The sequence below is a fragment of the Mesoplodon densirostris genome, chromosome 7 (genome assembly GCF_025265405.1).
Source record: "Mesoplodon densirostris isolate mMesDen1 chromosome 7, mMesDen1 primary haplotype, whole genome shotgun sequence".
Taxonomy (NCBI): domain Eukaryota; kingdom Metazoa; phylum Chordata; class Mammalia; order Artiodactyla; family Ziphiidae; genus Mesoplodon; species Mesoplodon densirostris.
The window spans coordinates 16,757,003-16,773,435 of record NC_082667.1 but is presented as its reverse complement, the minus strand read 5'-3'; the positions used below and the strand labels follow the sequence as shown (position 1 = coordinate 16,773,435).

At 57.1% G+C, this 16,433-nt stretch overlaps 1 protein-coding gene across 1 annotated transcript in view; it reads right to left on the bottom strand.

Annotated features, from left to right (window-relative positions):
• Positions 1 to 2,720: 2,720 nt before the first annotated feature.
• The window catches only part of ALX4 (ALX homeobox 4), a 41,541-nt gene continuing 27,828 nt past the window's right edge, over positions 2,721 to 16,433 (bottom strand). Inside the window, exons 2-4 of the mRNA XM_060105122.1 lie at positions 12,336 to 12,646; positions 5,482 to 5,610; positions 2,721 to 3,050 (exon numbers count right to left, since the gene is read on the bottom strand). Coding sequence (XP_059961105.1) covers positions 2,721 to 3,050; positions 5,482 to 5,610; positions 12,336 to 12,646 — 770 coding nt within the window. The remainder of the gene's footprint in view (positions 3,051 to 5,481; positions 5,611 to 12,335; positions 12,647 to 16,433) is intronic.

Genomic DNA, 16,433 nt, shown 5'->3' with positions numbered 1-16,433 from the left:
GCTTAGTCATCACGGGAGGTGCTGCAGGGGCACCTCCCGCCCCAGCAGCTGACAAGGCAGAAGGCCTGGGCCCAGCCTCCTGACCAGGGGAGCTCCGCGCAGCACCGGCCATCAGAGCCCCTCACTCAACTCTGCCTCAAGTGAAACACGGCTCAGGGTGGTCACGTCCCCCGCTGGGGGCCAGGGTCATCTCCACTGTGAAGGGACTGGGCTAACTAGAGGGTTTCTAATCCCTCCCCACTGGGCGATTCTGGGATTCTCGGAGTGTCAGGCAGGCCCTTGAGGGCTGGGACGGGGTGAGGACAGGCCTGGGGCTGGGAAGCTACCTGTGGGGAGATGCATAGGGACATTTTACACCAACATTTTAATCCTAGATACTTGACTGTGTTGGTGGGACAGGCAGCCAGAGCCACACAGCCTTCTTCTATCCGAAGCTTTTTCTTCTCAAGCTTTGGGTTGCCTGACTTAGGTCTGGCCCAGGCAGAAAGCAGACATGTAGAGGAATTGATGGCCAGGGGTCCCTTCCAGAAGATTCCACTTAGGGCCCTCCATCTCCCTTCCCTCCTCCTCTGCGGCTATCCTAGTTCTTTCTCTCTGTCTGATTCTCTCCCAGGGGAGAACATACCTCTGGCGAAAGTTCCTCTCATGTCCTTCCCAGCCAGTAGGGCATTTAAGGAGGAACTGGGGGATTGTCTCCAGCCTGAGGCCATTTCTTCCTTCCTCTTTCTAGATTCTGGGAGTTTGACTTGTTTCTGCCAACCTCATAACTGGAAAAGGCTTCCTAAGAGTCAGTCCAAGATCCTCAAATGTATGAAACACTAAGCCAAGCCTCCGAGAACATTTAATTCAATATCCAAGACCCTTTTCACTTCTAGAAGGTCAGCTTTAGAGCTACGGTTCCCAAAGAGGTCTGACTCTTGTTAAGAGAAGTCAAAGCCAGCTCCTTCCCCAGTCTTGTTTTTGGAGCACATGAGAACGTGAGACAGAGGTGGAGACCACGATGTCCCCCAAAACCTAAGCAGCTCAAGGGGGAGGGTCTCACTCCTCCCTGCCCACCACCCGAGAGGCTGGCCTGTGTCGGGCCTGGTGGACCTGGCCCTCCTCACTGACAGAATCGGGGTGGAAAGGAGAAAAGGCAGGCCCTTCTCCCCAGGGGCTACCTGCCAGGGGGCTTCCCAGGGCTCTGAAAGGCCTGCTTTGGAGGACAGGTACCCTGTGCCCCGAGCTTAGGTGACGGCTGGGCCCTAGAGCCAAAACTCAAGCCGCAGGCCTCATATCAGACAGAGGTGGTGCCCCTGCAGAAGGAGGCCCCTCCCTGCAGGCAGGGAAATCTGCTTCCGGAGAGCATCCTGACCGCTGTGTCTGGAACAGAGCAAGTGACCCAGAGGAGCTCAGCCCCACGAGCCCTTCCGGAGGCCAGGGCGAGGGGCTGGGGTCTCCCATCCCCTAGGGCAGAAGGGCAAGGGCAGGCGCTCTCTGCCCTACGCCCAGAGGAACACACAGCCCCCGCCTGAGTGGAAGGCTCTGGGCAGGGGTGGCGCTGGAGACTGCTGAGGGCCACCTAGGCCGTGTAGGGGCTGACCTGCCGCTTGGAGGCTGAGTGAGCGTGCACTCATCCTCTGGCAGGTCCTGCAGCTGCTCTTGACCCTCTGCCAGCGTGCCCGCCGGCTCTAGCTGGTGTGTCTGAGGTGTAAGTCCTTCCACACCAGGACACTGCTCAGCAGCCCCAGTGAGTGACCAGAATGGGACGTGGGGAGGGACAAGCACCTCCAGATCCTCCTGGAGGGGCTTGAATGGATGGAGAAAAAGCTACCCAGACCTGCCCACTGTCGCCATCATCCTGCCCGCGGCAGGATGTCAGGTGGCCGGAGAGCGGACGTGTGTGCGCGAGCCCCTGCCCCCCACTCCCCTGGACACCTCCCTGCAGCCCTCCGGCTCCTAGAACCTTTCTTCCAGCATCATGGGTACCGTGGGTGGTCTACAGCCTCCCTTGCACTGTTCACCCAGATCCAGGGTCTCGGGGTGCGAGGGCAGCTGTGCATCCTCCGGGGCCAGCGTTGCTGGGTGGCAGCAGGATCCTGCAGCTCCAGCTCGTCTCTCTCTGCCCAATCCCACCGGGTGTGCCCAGCACAGGGGACAGCAGGACGGGGGCTCCTCGCCATCCAGGGTGGAGGCGAGGCGGGTGCCTTGGGTCCAGGAGGTGGGATTCCGTGGGCTTTTAGGGAGAGAAAAGGAGATGGGAAGGCCGAGGCCGACTCTGCAGGGCAGCCTGTTCTTCAGACACAGTCACTGGCCTGGTGACCAAGGGACCACACGGCAGAGGGAAGGACGGACATGACTGCACTGTGGCCACTGCTGGGTCTGCATGGGAGTCTATCCTCGACTCAACGGTCAGACCGGGCAGGGCAGAGGAGCAGGAGTTGGGGGAAAGGGTCTTCAGCTTATCATGGATGCAAAGCTGCAAAACGCGGCCGCCTGGCTTCCTCCACTGCCTCTGGCCGGGAGCAGGGGGCTCGGCCTCAGTGTCTGCTGCCCCCTCCCTCCCAACAGTCCACGGGGCCTCAGACTTGGAGCGGCGGAAAGTGCTGAGGGTCAGGCCCCCGGGCCCGGGCTGGGTTCCTAAGAGGAAAGTCGAGTGGGGGGCTGGGGGCCTGGGAAGCATGGGCGTGGACAGTGCCCCGAGGTGGGGGAGGGCACGGGGATGGGACGGGGGTGCCCTGTCATGTGGCCCAGGAGATGGCCGCGCTGTGCTCCTTGGCCTTCATGCGGAGGGCCGCGATGCTCGACGTCTTGCGGTCTGGCTCACCGTTGAGCTCGTAGCCGTTGAGGCCCGGGTTGAGGCCCGCGGCTCCAAACAGGCTGCCCATGTGCGTCTGGCCCACGTGGCTGCCAGCCCCAGAGACACCCAGGAAGTCGGTGACGCCGCTGGCCCCAGAGCCGGGGGGGTGAGCGTGAGGGGACATGCAGGCGGGCACAGGGTCACAGGGGACCACGCACGCTGGCACTGGTGAGGCAGCCCCGTTGTTGCTGATCCAGGACGGGTTCTGAATCTGGGGAGAGGGGAGGCAGAGATGTCATAGGCTGGCGGGGGCTGGGGTGCGGGGAGTACATCGGGGCTTTCCCCTCCCCCACGGATGACCTCTCCTCACGTAGGAGCCCACCCTGATGATGAAACCATTCCGGAGCGTTTACTTGGGAGCCTCTCAAAACCTTTATGGCCATCTAGCCCCTTAGGAGCCTTTAGGTTTTAGGCTCTGGCTTCTCTGTTCCCAGGGCCAGGCGAGCGAGCGGCAGATAGAGGTTCCGTTTTAAAGACTGAACTCGAAATTTCATCAAGCGTCTGGTGAAAGGGCTGTCCTGGGGACACAGCTCACCAGCTGAGGGCAGGCCGCAACTTTAGAGGCAGATGTAGACTGTGTCTCTGCATCCGTGGACCCCTAGGGTCAGTGACTGTCTCACTCACCTCTGGCTCTTCCCCAGGCCTGGCAGGCCCTCGAGACTTGATAAACGGGAGCTGACGTGAACCCAGAGAGCTCTGGTGCTGGGAACATGGGCTGTGGGCTTGCAGGCTGTGGTGTGGAGGGCATGGGGTGGACAGCGGGGGCCTAAATTCTCTCAGAAGTCAAGGGTAGTGGTGGAGCTTCAAGGGGCTCGAGCCCTTGAGACTTCAGAAGTAACTCCGGGACTGAAAGGGCTGCCTCAGGAGGTGAGCGGAGGGATGGAGCCGGGCTGGGGGTTGGGGGGTGCGTGGAAGGTGTTCAGGCAGCGGGTGGGGTTGACCTGGACATGTTGTCTTCTATCTGTGCAGCGGTAATCCCTTCCCTCCCCAGCTTCCACCTCTGGACCCATTTTCCTCTCAGCGTTTATGGGGAGATAGAACTGGGGACTCAGCCAAAATTACATCTGTCCAAGTGTCCCAGGCAGGGGGGCCCGTGAGCATGATGGGATCTGAGGAGGGGATGGTGCACTGCTCAGCCGCACGAATGGGCTACTCAGTGGCCCCGGAGCAGCTTCTGCTGGCCTGCCCACCACCCGCCCCCACGACAGGGTTTGGAATGCATTCAAGGAAGGCATTTAAAAGGAGTGAGGAGGGGGACTGTGCCCCAGATCCCATGGGGCACACAATGACAACAAGAACTACCTGCAGACTGGACTGGTCACACTGCCCCCAGTTGGTCTGGGAGATGGGGAAGGGGTCGGCCTTCCCCCATCCCCTCTCTCAAGAGCCTGGGGCATGTGATGTGTGGTGCTGCTGTGAGAGGGACGAGCATGGCCCCCGGCGTGTGAACCTAGGCTGCAGAGATCAAGGTCAAGGAATGGGGCTGCAGGTCCATCCCCTGGCGGACGGAGGGAGGCTGGATTGCAGGAAGGAGAGAGGGGAGAAGGAGATGAAAGAGTGCAGCGGCAGCTGATACAGATGACGTGTGTGCATAAGACACCCCCATTCCCCAGCCTCACCCCGGGGCCTGACCCCTGACCCCTTCCATGTGAATCCTGGGAGGCGGAGGGGCAGAGCTGGTCCTGTGGGGTGCCCAGGGACCATGGGCTGTCGTGGCCCCAGGGACAGTGAGAGGTAAAGGAGACTTAGGAAAGCCTGTGGCCTGGCTCGCTGCTGGGCGGGGCCCGGCTCTGCACTGAAGGCGGAGGCCGTGCCACAGCGAGGCCTGAGAGGGAGGAACCGGCAGCCTCTGCGGGACAGGTTGAGGGGTGTCAGGAGTGGACTCAGCCCAAAATACATCCCTCCAAGTGTCCTGGCTGCCTAACATTACTCATACTACTTCTCGTCCCTTTGCATCCCACTGAGGACTCAGATGCCCCAGAACGAGGGACTGACTGACAGCCATGGAGGAAGATGCTCTGGTGGGGATGGGAGAAGGCGGGACAGACGCCTGGGAGAGCCGTGAACACGCAAAACAACCTTTCTGCAACTGGCTAAGTCACAAAGCACTTTTGCACAGTCTAACTTAGACCTTCCAACAACCTCGTAAAAGAGTTGAGGCAGATGCCCAACAATAAAGCCCAATTCACAGGTGAAGAAACCAAGGCTCAGAGAGCTTGTGACTTGCCTGTAGTAAGAAAGCTCTGGAGTTGGGATGACTAAGGATTCCATGTTCATTCCAGCCTTGCCTCAAGGCCTCCAGACCCCTAGGACCCCTCTCCTAGGAAACACTCTGAGTGGCTCCCGGGGCCCTGGAGGCCCCCTGGCCTTCAGCGAAGCTTCCTCGGTTCTGATGCTCATAGCGCAAGTGGCCAAAGTGGCAGAAGAAAAAGCCATTCTCACCAGCCCGGCCTTCCTTCCCTAAAGTCCAGCCAAGGCTGGGTCAACACTTACATTGGACAGAAGGAGCTCTGGGCCTCCCACATTCTGGAGAAACGCACACACCCGGAATGGGCCCCGAGGCCTCTTTCCGGGGAAGGTGCATGCTTCTCAGAGGATGAGGGGCTGGGGGCCAGAGCCAGCGGCTGGGGGCAGGCACTTACCTGGGCATAGTTCTCCGCTCGGGTGAGGAGGGGCAGCTCATAGGCCGTGGAGAAGTGGGTTCGAACCTGCTGCATCTGCCCAAAACGCTCCCTCTTCCTCCACTTGGCCCTCCGGTTCTGGAACCAGACCTGCAGGACAGAGCAGTTGTCACGGGGGTCAGGCCAGGAGCTGGAGGCCCTGCCTTCGGGCAGTGCCAGCCTTTCCTTTGAGTCTCACCAGTTAGTGTAGGGTCGAGGCCATGGGGCTACAGGTAATGTGTCCGCCTCGGCCTTTATCCTCAAGAGTTTACAATCTAGAATGATAGACATTGAGAGCCTGGGAGGCAGTTTATTCCAGTTTATCATGTGGGCCTGATCTTGGGCCAGTAGCTTCATTTTTCTAAGCTTCAGAATCTAGAGCAGGCAAGTGTCACACACACAAAACACACACCACTAGTCATCTTAGCGGTCATCTAACCAACCCCAACATGGGGGGTGGCCTGATCCATTGGGGCTACAGACTCCTGGGGAGAATCTGATAAGAGCTGTGAATGCTCACCCAGAAAATCATTCTCCTGGACAATCACACACATGTGGTTTGCCATGATTTTCCAAAAGGTCTGGGCTTCCTGGGACTTCTCCGCCCAGGTTCAGGATTCCCATTTCCTGAATCCTCTGTGCAGACGTTTGTCAGAAAGAGTCTCCCGGCTCAGAACACCCTGGGTTAAAGGTTCTCTGGGGGCGAGGGGTTCAGTTGGGCTCCAGAGGCAGTCAGGGACGGCTTTGCGGAGGGAAGGCTGGCGCTGGGCTCCGAGCGCTGGCTGGAGAGACGGAAGTCCAGGCCGAGTTTAGAAACAGCAGGGCACACTCAGGAGACCTCAGGAGGCCACGCTGCCAGTTGGGGGAGTGATGGGAGGGAAAGGACCATGGAGGTGGGAGCCAGACTGTGGGGGGCCTCAAATGCCAGGTGGAGGGGGTCGCCACGGGGCCTCGAAGAGAGGCAGCTGCTGTGAAATCTCGGGCTGAAGAGTAGCCTGGTGCCGAGGAGGAGGGGAGACCCACCTGTCACTGAGCATGGGGGAGGGGTGTTGGCATGACCGGGTACTGGATGGGGAGGGCGGGCTCTGAGTCAGGTGTGTGAGCCAGGGTCTCTGGCCATGGGGGTGGAGGTGGGGTGGGTCCTCTTCCTTTTGCAGGAGCAAAGTTTCTGCAGGCTGAGAACTTTGCCAAGGCTCACGGGCGGGAGCTCGCCTTGGGACCTGTCACTCCCGCCAGTGACTTGGGATCTGGGGAGGGGGCGACGGGGACAGGGGAGGTGGGAGAGGGGGAGTGAGCAGGGCTCAGCTTCTAAGCCAGAAAGGGCTTCAAGCTGAGTCAAGGGCAGACCTCAGAGCTCCCTGGAGGGAGATTCCTGGCAGCTTGATGTGCACCTACCAGCTGCTGACTCAGGTGCACATGGGCACACCTCAAACAGGGCACACCTCAAACAGCATACCCCTGCCACCAGCAGCCTTGCTGAGAGCATGGAGCTTCCTCGGAGGAGGAGGGAGCTGGGCCTGAGGCCTGGATGGATTCACCATGCGGCAGCACAAAGGCTGCTCGGCCCACGGCTGCCCACTGGAGTGCCTGGCATAACCACTGGCCTCAGTTTCTGCATCTGGAAAATGGGGCCAATATCTGTGCTGACCTCTTCCCAGGGGTGGTGCCTCCAAGAGCAGCAGGTGAGCTAGATGGGAAATGCTGTCACAGAGTTTTTAGAGTACTTCACACTTGTTTATTTTATAGCTCCTGACCTTCCTTGCTGTCTTTTGCTAGAAGAAAGAGGTCAGAAAAGAAGGGGGGGGGGTGTAGCCCATGTTAGTGTGCGGAGGGTGGGGGTGAGGAGGGAGGGTGAGGCTACAGCTCATCCCAGTACACAAGCATGAGTGTCACACACACACACAGAGTGCTGCTGACATCTCTTTTCAGCGTCACTCTGTTTCCTGTCTTGACTCTGGTGCAGCAGAAGCGCTCTCCTGGGTCCCGCCGCCCCCGGAGCCGGCCCTCCTCTCTCTCGGGCTGGAGTCTCAGCTGCTGCCCCAGAGCCTCCCGGGGCTTCCTGTCCTCCTGGGGCTCCTGGGGTCTGGGCCCAGGCCGCCCACTGGGAGCCAAGGGCAGATCGGGTCTCCTCTCTGCGGCGCTGAAACGGGATCCCCCTTTATCGGTGGTCTGGAATGGGGGACTGGGGGCAGGATGAGAGAATGAATCAGAGGCGCTTGTTTTCATTTCATGTTTAATTTCCTGCAGGCTTAGCTCAGCCTTTCCGCTCCTTCCTCAGCCCCCCAGGGTTCTCTGCGGGGGAGGCCAGCGGGAGGGGAGAAGCCCACTGGAGGCATCTAGCTATATGACTGCTTTCTTTCTTTGAGGCCGGGGAGAAGGCTAGAAAAACGTGACGTGTCCGCCACTGGGGGGTTGACGTTGAGTCTCTGTGGACTCGGTCCCGTGGTGGGATCCAGAGGTGCTGGTGGAGGTGACACGCAGGCGCGGGCTGGGCTGGGAGGGGCACGGATGGGGAAGGAGGCAGCCCAGTGTCCTGCAAGGGGGCCTGGGGTTGAGGGCAGGAGCAGAGTCGGGGGAGACGGAGTGCGTGGTGGTGGCTGGAGGTGAGCGCGGGGGAAGAGGCGGGGGAGAGGGGAGACCTGGGTTCTCCGGGAAGATAGATGAGCCGGGGGAGAGGCAGCTGAGAGAGCACTGTCTTGGGGAGGGAGTGGGAGAGGGTCAGGCTGAGGGATTTATTTGAGGGCTAAAGATGGAGATTGTGGGAGACGGCACAGCTGCGCGGAGCACGTCGATGGGAGAAGAGCTGCCCACCTCCACTCCCTCCTCCGGGTCTTTCCTCCCTGGGCCTTACCCTGCATACAAGGCTGGAGGTTTTCTGCCCAGATGAGGCTTAAGCTAAGTCAGCCTCCTGGTCTTCAGCCTCCTCACGCCTCAATTGGGTGGTGGCAGGGGTATCCTCGCGGGCCCCTTCTGTGCTCACATTCAAGGGTCCTGAGACTCAGAGCATCCTCCCATTTCTGACCCTTGGAGCCTGGGGCTCTGACAGCTGCCCCCTTAGGTGCTCTGTGCCTCAGGCTCTGTGGCCCTAGGCCTGTCTCCACTGTGCAACCCCAGAAGGAAGGGGGACTGCAAGGTCCCAGCCTTCCGTTCTTCGTGTCTCGGCCCAGGACCACCCTGCTCCCAGCCCACCCCAGCCCGGGCCCGCTCAGCACAGGCCTCTCCCCAAGGAACACACCATCTTGGCAGGGTCCTTGCTAACCGCAGCCCATGTTGGGCCAGGGCGGGGTGGCCCGGGGCAGGGAGGCCTCTGTCGTATTTTCTTCAGACACCAGCTGCGGAGACTGGAGTCCCAGACAGCAGGGAGAGGCCCCTGCAGCCCCCTGGAGCGGGGCCAAGCCCCGGGCTTCTTCCCAGGAAAGGTCCATCTCGGGGCCCCCATCACCCCCTCCCTGTCTCCACTGCCACTCTACGCCAGGCACCTGGCTTCCCACCAGCTAAGTACGGGCCCTAAACAAACTCAGCAGAGGCAAGCAGGGGGATCCATCCCCACGTCCCCCATCCCTGGGGCACTGCCAGGCTCAACCCCCGCAGAGGTCTGATACACATGACAATCCCACCCACCCTGCTGCCTTTATACAAAGAAAAGTCTCAGAACAAGCTGGCACGTGTCCTGCCACGGCAAACTAAAGTAAAAGAAGCACTGGGCTGGAGCTCAGGGTCCCACATTCTATTCTCAGCACTGCCACTGAGTCACCTTTCCTGAGTCACCTGATCACAGGTGATCGCTTCCTGCCTCTGGGCCTCTTCTTCCTTGATATCAAATGAGAGGACCAGGTGATCCTTTCCAGCACTAGCGTTCTATACTTCTATGGCCCTTCCCTTAGAGGATAAGATATGCACACATTAGAGTTTCCCTTTCTGCCTTGGCTGCCAGGAAGCTCAGGGTTGAAATTTACACTCAGTGGCAGATATGATCCTTCGTCTAGATCTTTGACATAAATACCTTCCCATTTCATGACTTGGTTCTTGTTCTTAGATGAAGATAATAAATCTTTCATTGTAAGCTGCCCCAGGTCCTTTTTGGAAGTAGGCATAAATGTGTGTGTGTGTTTGTGTGTGTTTGTGTGTGTGTATGCAGGGAAAGCACTCCATTTTAACACTCCATTGTGGTGCCTGAAAAATGTTAAACGTACCCCAGTGTCATTTCCATGTGTTGTACCAGGAGGACCATCCTCCTTTTGATACTAAGTGAATTTTACTTCTTGGCACTCCTGTCCATTTGTTAGGGACACACACGTGTGCACACATGTGCACACATGTGTACTGCACAGAAAATGAACGGTTTGCTTCACACAAACACAGCATCTACAGGAATGCCCCATAACAGCCACCCCCTCTCCACCTACTCCTTTAGCTCCTCCCAAATCCATTGGCTGAGCTGAGGCCAGATGCTGTGGTTCCTGTCCAGACTCTTGAGGCACCAGGAAGTCGCATGACTCAGGTGGGACAATGGGTGTGAGAAGGTTTCTGGAATCAGAGTGAGGCCTCAGCTGCCCTGCCTTTCTTCCCTAAACACTTACTGTGAACTGAAGAGGAATAAACCGGGAAGCTTGTTTTTGGGAATTTACAGATAAACGACCTGACTGTTCAGAACCCCCTCGGGTTCCTGCTGTTTCTGGATGGCTGTGTATTCACTGACAACTACCAGTCCCTTTTCACATTAGCCATTTTATTTTATTTTACTTTATTTTATTATTATTAATTTTAATTTTTGGCTGCATTGCATGGCATGTGGGATCTTAGTTCCACAACCAGGGATCAAACCCGAGCCCCCTGCAGTGGAAGCGTGGAGTCTTAACCACTGGACCACCAGGGAAGTCCCCCACATTAGCCATTTTAGATGAAAACGTTTCTGGACCATATTACAAATGCCTTTGCCTTTTAAAACAGAGCATGGTTGAGACTGATGAACCTTTTATTGATGCCTTAGAAACACTGCTGAAGATTCTTTAGTGAACAAATGCAACAGGAGGCGCCCTTGGGGTCTGCTAAGTAACAGGGCTTTTTGTCCTGGTGCTGAAAAGACCTGAGCAGAGCTGTGCTGAGCTGATCTGAATTGTGCTGCTTGTTTTAAAAAAAACTCCTCTTTGCTCTCAAGCTGTTGATTTCCACAGCCTACAGGAGGGGGAAAATAGCTATCTGCCAACACCTGATTTGCTATTTCTAACATGTTCTGGGCTGGAAAGGCAGGCTGAACATGACATTTATTTTGTGTTACGCTGAAGCTCAAGCTTTAGTGCACGGATCTTGTCGCCTGTGTTTGGGGTACTTAGAGGACTTTGATTCCTTTCTGGTTCTTTCTCTGCTGTAATTTCACGCAAGGAGGGAAGACACACCTCTCTGGTCAAAGGAGGTCAGTTGGTCCACGTATATTTATTTTTTGCCTTTGTTGCTCTGAGTTCGACCTTCTCTAATTGGTAGGAATACAGTGTTGAACAACAGACAGTACCTGCCCTCAAGGAGCTCATATTCCAGTGAGAGGAGACAAAACAGATAAAATATTTTAAGCCATCATAAGTTCTATTAAAAAGATAAAATAGGACAATGTGGTAGAAGTTGACCTGGTTTGCTTGTGTTGTTTTGTGTTAATTTGGGTTGAGTTGTGTTGGGTTGGGTTGAGCTGTATTGGGTTCTATTGTGTTGTGTTGGGTTGGGTTGAGCTGTGTTAGGTTTTGTTGTGTTGTGTTGGTTCTGGTGGGTTCTGTTACTGTGTTGAGCTGTGTCATGTTGTGTTGAGCTGTGTTGGGTTGGGTTATGTTGGGTTATGTTGTGTTGTGTTGTGTTGGCTTCTGTTGGGTTGCATTGAGATGTGTTGGGCTGTGTTGGGTTGAGCTCTGTTGGTTTACGTTATTCTGTGTTGTGTTGGGCTCTGACGGGCTGTGTTGAGCTGTGTTGAGTTCTGTTGAGCTGTGTTGGTTTAGGTTATATTGTGTTGTGCTGTGCTGGGTTGTACTGTGTTGAGCTGTGTTGAGTTCTGTTGAGTTGAGCTGTGTTGATTTGGGTTATGCTGGCCTGTGTTGAGCTGTGTTGGTTTAGGTTGTGCTGTGTTGTGTTGTGTTGGGCTCTGCTGGCCTGTGTTGAGCTGTGTTGGGTTCTGTTGAATTGAGCTGTGTTGATTTGGGTTATGCTGGCCTGCGCTGAGCTGTGTTGGTTTAGGTTGTGCTGTGTTGTGTTGTGTTGTGTTGGGCTCTGCTGGCCTGTGTTGAGCTCTGTTGGGTTGTGTTGGGTTGAGTGTTTTGGTGGCCAGGTGATGGTGGGGGTCCCTTCTTTAGCCATGGTGGTCGGGAAGACGTCTCAGAGGAGGCATACTGAGTTGGAACCTGAAAGATGGAGGACAAGGCGGCCATCCTGGGCAAAAAGAAGACCTGGGTTGTCTCTGTTTCTGCCCACTGGGCTGCTATGGATGTATTTAAGTTCGTCCTGTTTCCTTTCTAAGATATAGGCCTTCCAGAGCAGAGACCAGTCACCATCTCCTTCATGAAAGGACCTGGACTCCCACACCACATAGAACTCAGAAATACAGCTTACAGGCTTCCTGTAAGAAGCTCCCATCCACTGGGAGCTTTGCCCCAGCTCCAACCAGAGCAAGAGGCCAGACAGTAAAGTGAGTAAAAGCAGACTTGCTCTGGTTGGAGCCGGGGCATGAGGGGCGGGCTCCTTGCACTGAGGTGAAGAAAGCCCTGGCGTGACCGGGGACAGTCAGGCGGTCCCAGCTCCGGCCACCATCCCAAGGGCAGGCCCTGCTCTCCCGCGCCCCCCCAGGCGCCCTCACTGACCTGCACGCGGGCCTCGGTGAGGTCGGTCCTCATGGCCAGCTGCTCCCGTGCGTACACGTCGGGGTAGTGGGTCTTCTGGAAGACTTTCTCCAGCTCCTCCAGCTGGTAGCTGGTGAAGGTCGTTCTGTTCCGCCGCTTCTTGCCCTTGTTGCTCTCGGAGTCTGCCTTCTCCAGTGGGCTGGGGAGGTCGGTGCTGGCCCGGTCCTGGGGCCCCTTCACCCCAGCCTCCTTCATGCTGAGGTAGCTGCTGTCCATCCCCACGGTGTCAGAGTCGGGCGGCAACTCTGGCTCACCCAGGGAGCTCTCTTTGGCTGAGGGGGGAGAAAAGGAGGTCAAAAACCAGTGGCTGAACCAAGCATGAGAGGAGCGAGGGACGGGGGAGCCATCCCTTGCCTTTGCCTGCTCAGGGGAGTATTGGGTGCGAGGCCAGGAGGCCCAGGTTCTAACCCTGGCTTGCCATTAACATGCTGTGCGACCTTGGGCGAGTCTGTGAGCCTCTCTGTCCTGATCTCAGCATGGGCCCCTTACAGCACCAATGTTCTGTGACTCTGGGTCAGCCAATCTGACCTCTATAACATTTAATCTCCACCCCACTGACCCTGGGCTCCTCCCTCTCGAAGGACTCCCTTTGCCAGCACTTCTTCTTCAGGCGTTGAGAATGCTGACTCAGTGCCTCGGACTCCCAGAGTGGGAAGGAAAACTCAGTCAGCAGCCATATCTGGCCCAACTGGGCTTGGAGTGAGGAGGAGAGGCCCCACCTTTCCTGGCCTGGTCCTGTATGGGGTTCAGCAGGGGCTCTGGAGACTCTGCCCAAGAATCCAGCGCTGAGGGGTCCCGTCCCCGCGCCCTCCACACTGGTCTCACCTATTGTCCAAGTGGTGACCTGCCCCTCCAGGTAGGGGACGTGTTTACTAAGGAAGTGGGGCACCTCCCCCTGACACGCCCAGGATGCTGACACGGGGGACCCAGCAGGCTTACACAAAGCTCACGGCCCAGGCCCACAGCCCCTGCTGTCTAACAGAACGGGGCCCTGCCGGCGGATTCCTGGATGGTCAGAGCTGCAAAGGACCAGTCAGCCCACACGGGTCAAGGATGAGGAGGCGGAGGCCAGGGTGGGAGGCTGGAGCGGGAAGTAGCTTGTCCAAGTCCAAAGAGCCCAGTTAGCACCCTGGGCACACACTCGCCTCAGGGCAGGGATCAGAGCACAGGCTCTGGAACTGGCACCAGGGGTGTGAATCCCAGCTGGGTGCTTTGGACAGTTCACCTAACCTCTTTATGCCTCAGTTTCCCCCTCTATAAAATGGGGATGCAGAATCCTGTAGGATCTTCCTCACAGGGTAGTTGTGGGATTAAAAAGGCTGACACATAAAGCACTCAGCGTGGTGCCACCTAGGCAGCCTTCTGCCTGTATCATTAAGTTATTCCCAGTTCTGGTCTAGACTTGTGAGCAGCAGAAGGTTCTGACCCTGGAGAAGTCCTCCAAGCGGGCAGGCCCTCCCTGGAGGCCCCAAGCGCAGGAGCGTGTGCTCATGCCGTGGGGAGGGCGCTGAACTGGTGTCTGGAGACAGGGGTGTGAGCACCTCTCTGAGCCAAATTCCATTGACTGTGACTCTTGTAGAGTGAAATAACACACAGGATTAAAAAGACATGTGTGGGGAGCATTTGACAAAACCTTTCACACGCGCAAGCTCTGATTATGACAAGCATTTGTGGTCGGTGTGAGCACCAACCACTCTGACCCTCGGTCTCCTCTTCTAGGAAGAGATCTGAGCAGCAGGCATGAAGTCAGGACGATGCCTCTAGCCCGGGTCTCTTAACCCTGTCCAGCTTCTAGGGCCGAAGCTTCAGGTTCAGTCTCGCCCCTGGCTTTCTGTGTACACTGGGGGCTCTCTTAATGCTGGGGAAGCTGAGAGGGACATTTTGCTCTGTCATTCTCACCTCCCTCTTCAAGGCACTGAGGAAATCGGGGTGGAGGTGAATGCCCAGAGTGGGCCTGGAAACAGCTTTGGGAGGCTGTTCCTGAGGGCCACTGGCAGCGTCGATACCAGCAGGGTGGGGGGCTGACCCTCAGGCATCACATATGACACCCATGTAAGCCCAGACACAGGCAGACCGCCACGGCTTTGGTGACAGAATCATGCAAGCTGCAGCTGGCAGCCGGGCCAAGAGCTTTCAGCAAAGATATTTATCTTCCTGGCAGACAAATAAGTTTTATGTTTTGGGTTTTTTCTTTTAAGGAGAAGAAATCCCACCCAGCCTCACCAAAAATAAACATCTCTGTTATGCAACTTCCTGGAGGCCAGACTGGGGAGGGGGGGCAGCCCCTGCCCCCTCTGCCCTACCACTGCTCCCCAGGCCCCATCCCATGACCCCGTAGACCCTTACCGTATCCTCTGGCCTTCAGCCTGGGATCGGGACCACCCCATACAACAGTAGGGGCTGGGCCATGCAGGGGAAACTCCATGTTATAAAAAGCAAGTGTTGGTAGGGACCAAACTCCTCATGTTAAGTCAGGGGAAACTGAGGCCAGAGAGACAGGAAATGTGCCCTAATTAGCGACAGAGTGCAGCCTCTCAGCCCTTGGTTGGTCCTTTACTCCTACCCATGGTCTCGCGGCCTTTCCTGGGGAGAGAGGTGGGACCAGAAGGAATCCAGGGGCCTCACATAACCCAGAGGCTTGGTCTGTGCACCCTGGGGGCAGAAGGACCAGCCCCAGAGGAGGAGAGAGTGCGGACGTGGCCTCTGGGAGAAACTCCCCAGCGTGGGCTGGTTCTAGGCTCAGCTCGGGGGGAAGCGGCCGAATGTCCAGTCTTCCAAGAAGAGGAGTAAGAATCCAGTTTCCCCCCTCCAGCCACCCACTGAGAGGGAGCGAGTGGGTCAGGAGTGGGGAGACAGCATGGCGTGTGCAAAGACCACCAGACCGAGAGATGGGAGATCTGTTCGCGGTCCCGGCTCTCCCAAAGTCTGCCTGAGACTTCAGAGGATGCCTGTTATGTCCCAGAGCCTCATCTGCAAACGGGAGCAGGCACATCCTGTCTGGTGTCACAGCTTTGGCCCGGTGGAGTAAGTAGCCCTCCCGCCTTAGGGACCAGTGGGACCTTCCCCTTGGGATCTGGAGTGGGGAGAAGAGGGGAGAGGATGGGGCCACGTCTGTCCAGGCAAATGTCAGCTAACTGGAAAGGCTTAGAGATGAAGGAATTCTGGCAAAACTGAGGTTTCTCTGGTCCTTGAAGAGGGAAGGAATCTTCCAAATCTCCATCTTGATTACTGATCATCTTGCATTAAATTCTGAGGTTGGGCCCTTCATTTAGATAACAAAGGAAAATTCCCCAAGGTTCTGACCCAACTGGTCAGAACGACAAGCCAAGGAAGTCCCTCTCAGGTGCTCAGTGCATCAGTTTCCACCTCCTGCCACCCTACAGCATCTCTACAAAGTGCTATCACCCAGGCTTTGGTGACAGAGAGCTCACTGCCCGCAGGACAGCTGGACCATCTGTCCTTAGGTCTAGCCCGTGTCTGTCTCCTGTAGGGTCTGGCTCATTGGTCCTGGTTCAAAACCTCCCGGGGCCTTTCCCAAGCCAGCCCTGCAGACATCTGGAGAGGGCTGCCAAGCCTCTTATCTTCCATCCTCCTGAGTAAATAATTACAGTTCCCACTGCTCTTCTGCAGGAGGTCCTGTGTTTAACAGGCCTGCTTGAGACAGGTGGGTGCCAGGGATGGGACGGGTGATGGTGTTGGGCTCTGGGCAAAGCCAGCAGATCGCTCTCCAACTAGATGATCCAGAGGGGCCGGGTGGAGACTCGGTACCGTGGCCCGAGGCCTGGCACTGGTCAGGGTCCAGCTCGCTCTGTGACTCTGTCCTCAAGACGGCCACTGACAACAGGGGGCCTGAGACCCAGGCTGAATTACTCCTGAACAAAGGAAAGCACTGACCTCCTTGGTCTCCCTCACCCCCACCTCTGTCCACCTGCCTGGAATGTCCCTTTTTTTCCAGCTGACCTCCAAGGTCCAATCAAGCACCAGCTCCTCCAGGAAGCCCTCTCAGACTGGGGCAGTCATACCAACCCCGCCATCCAATTACTGACTGTGTTTTCAGAC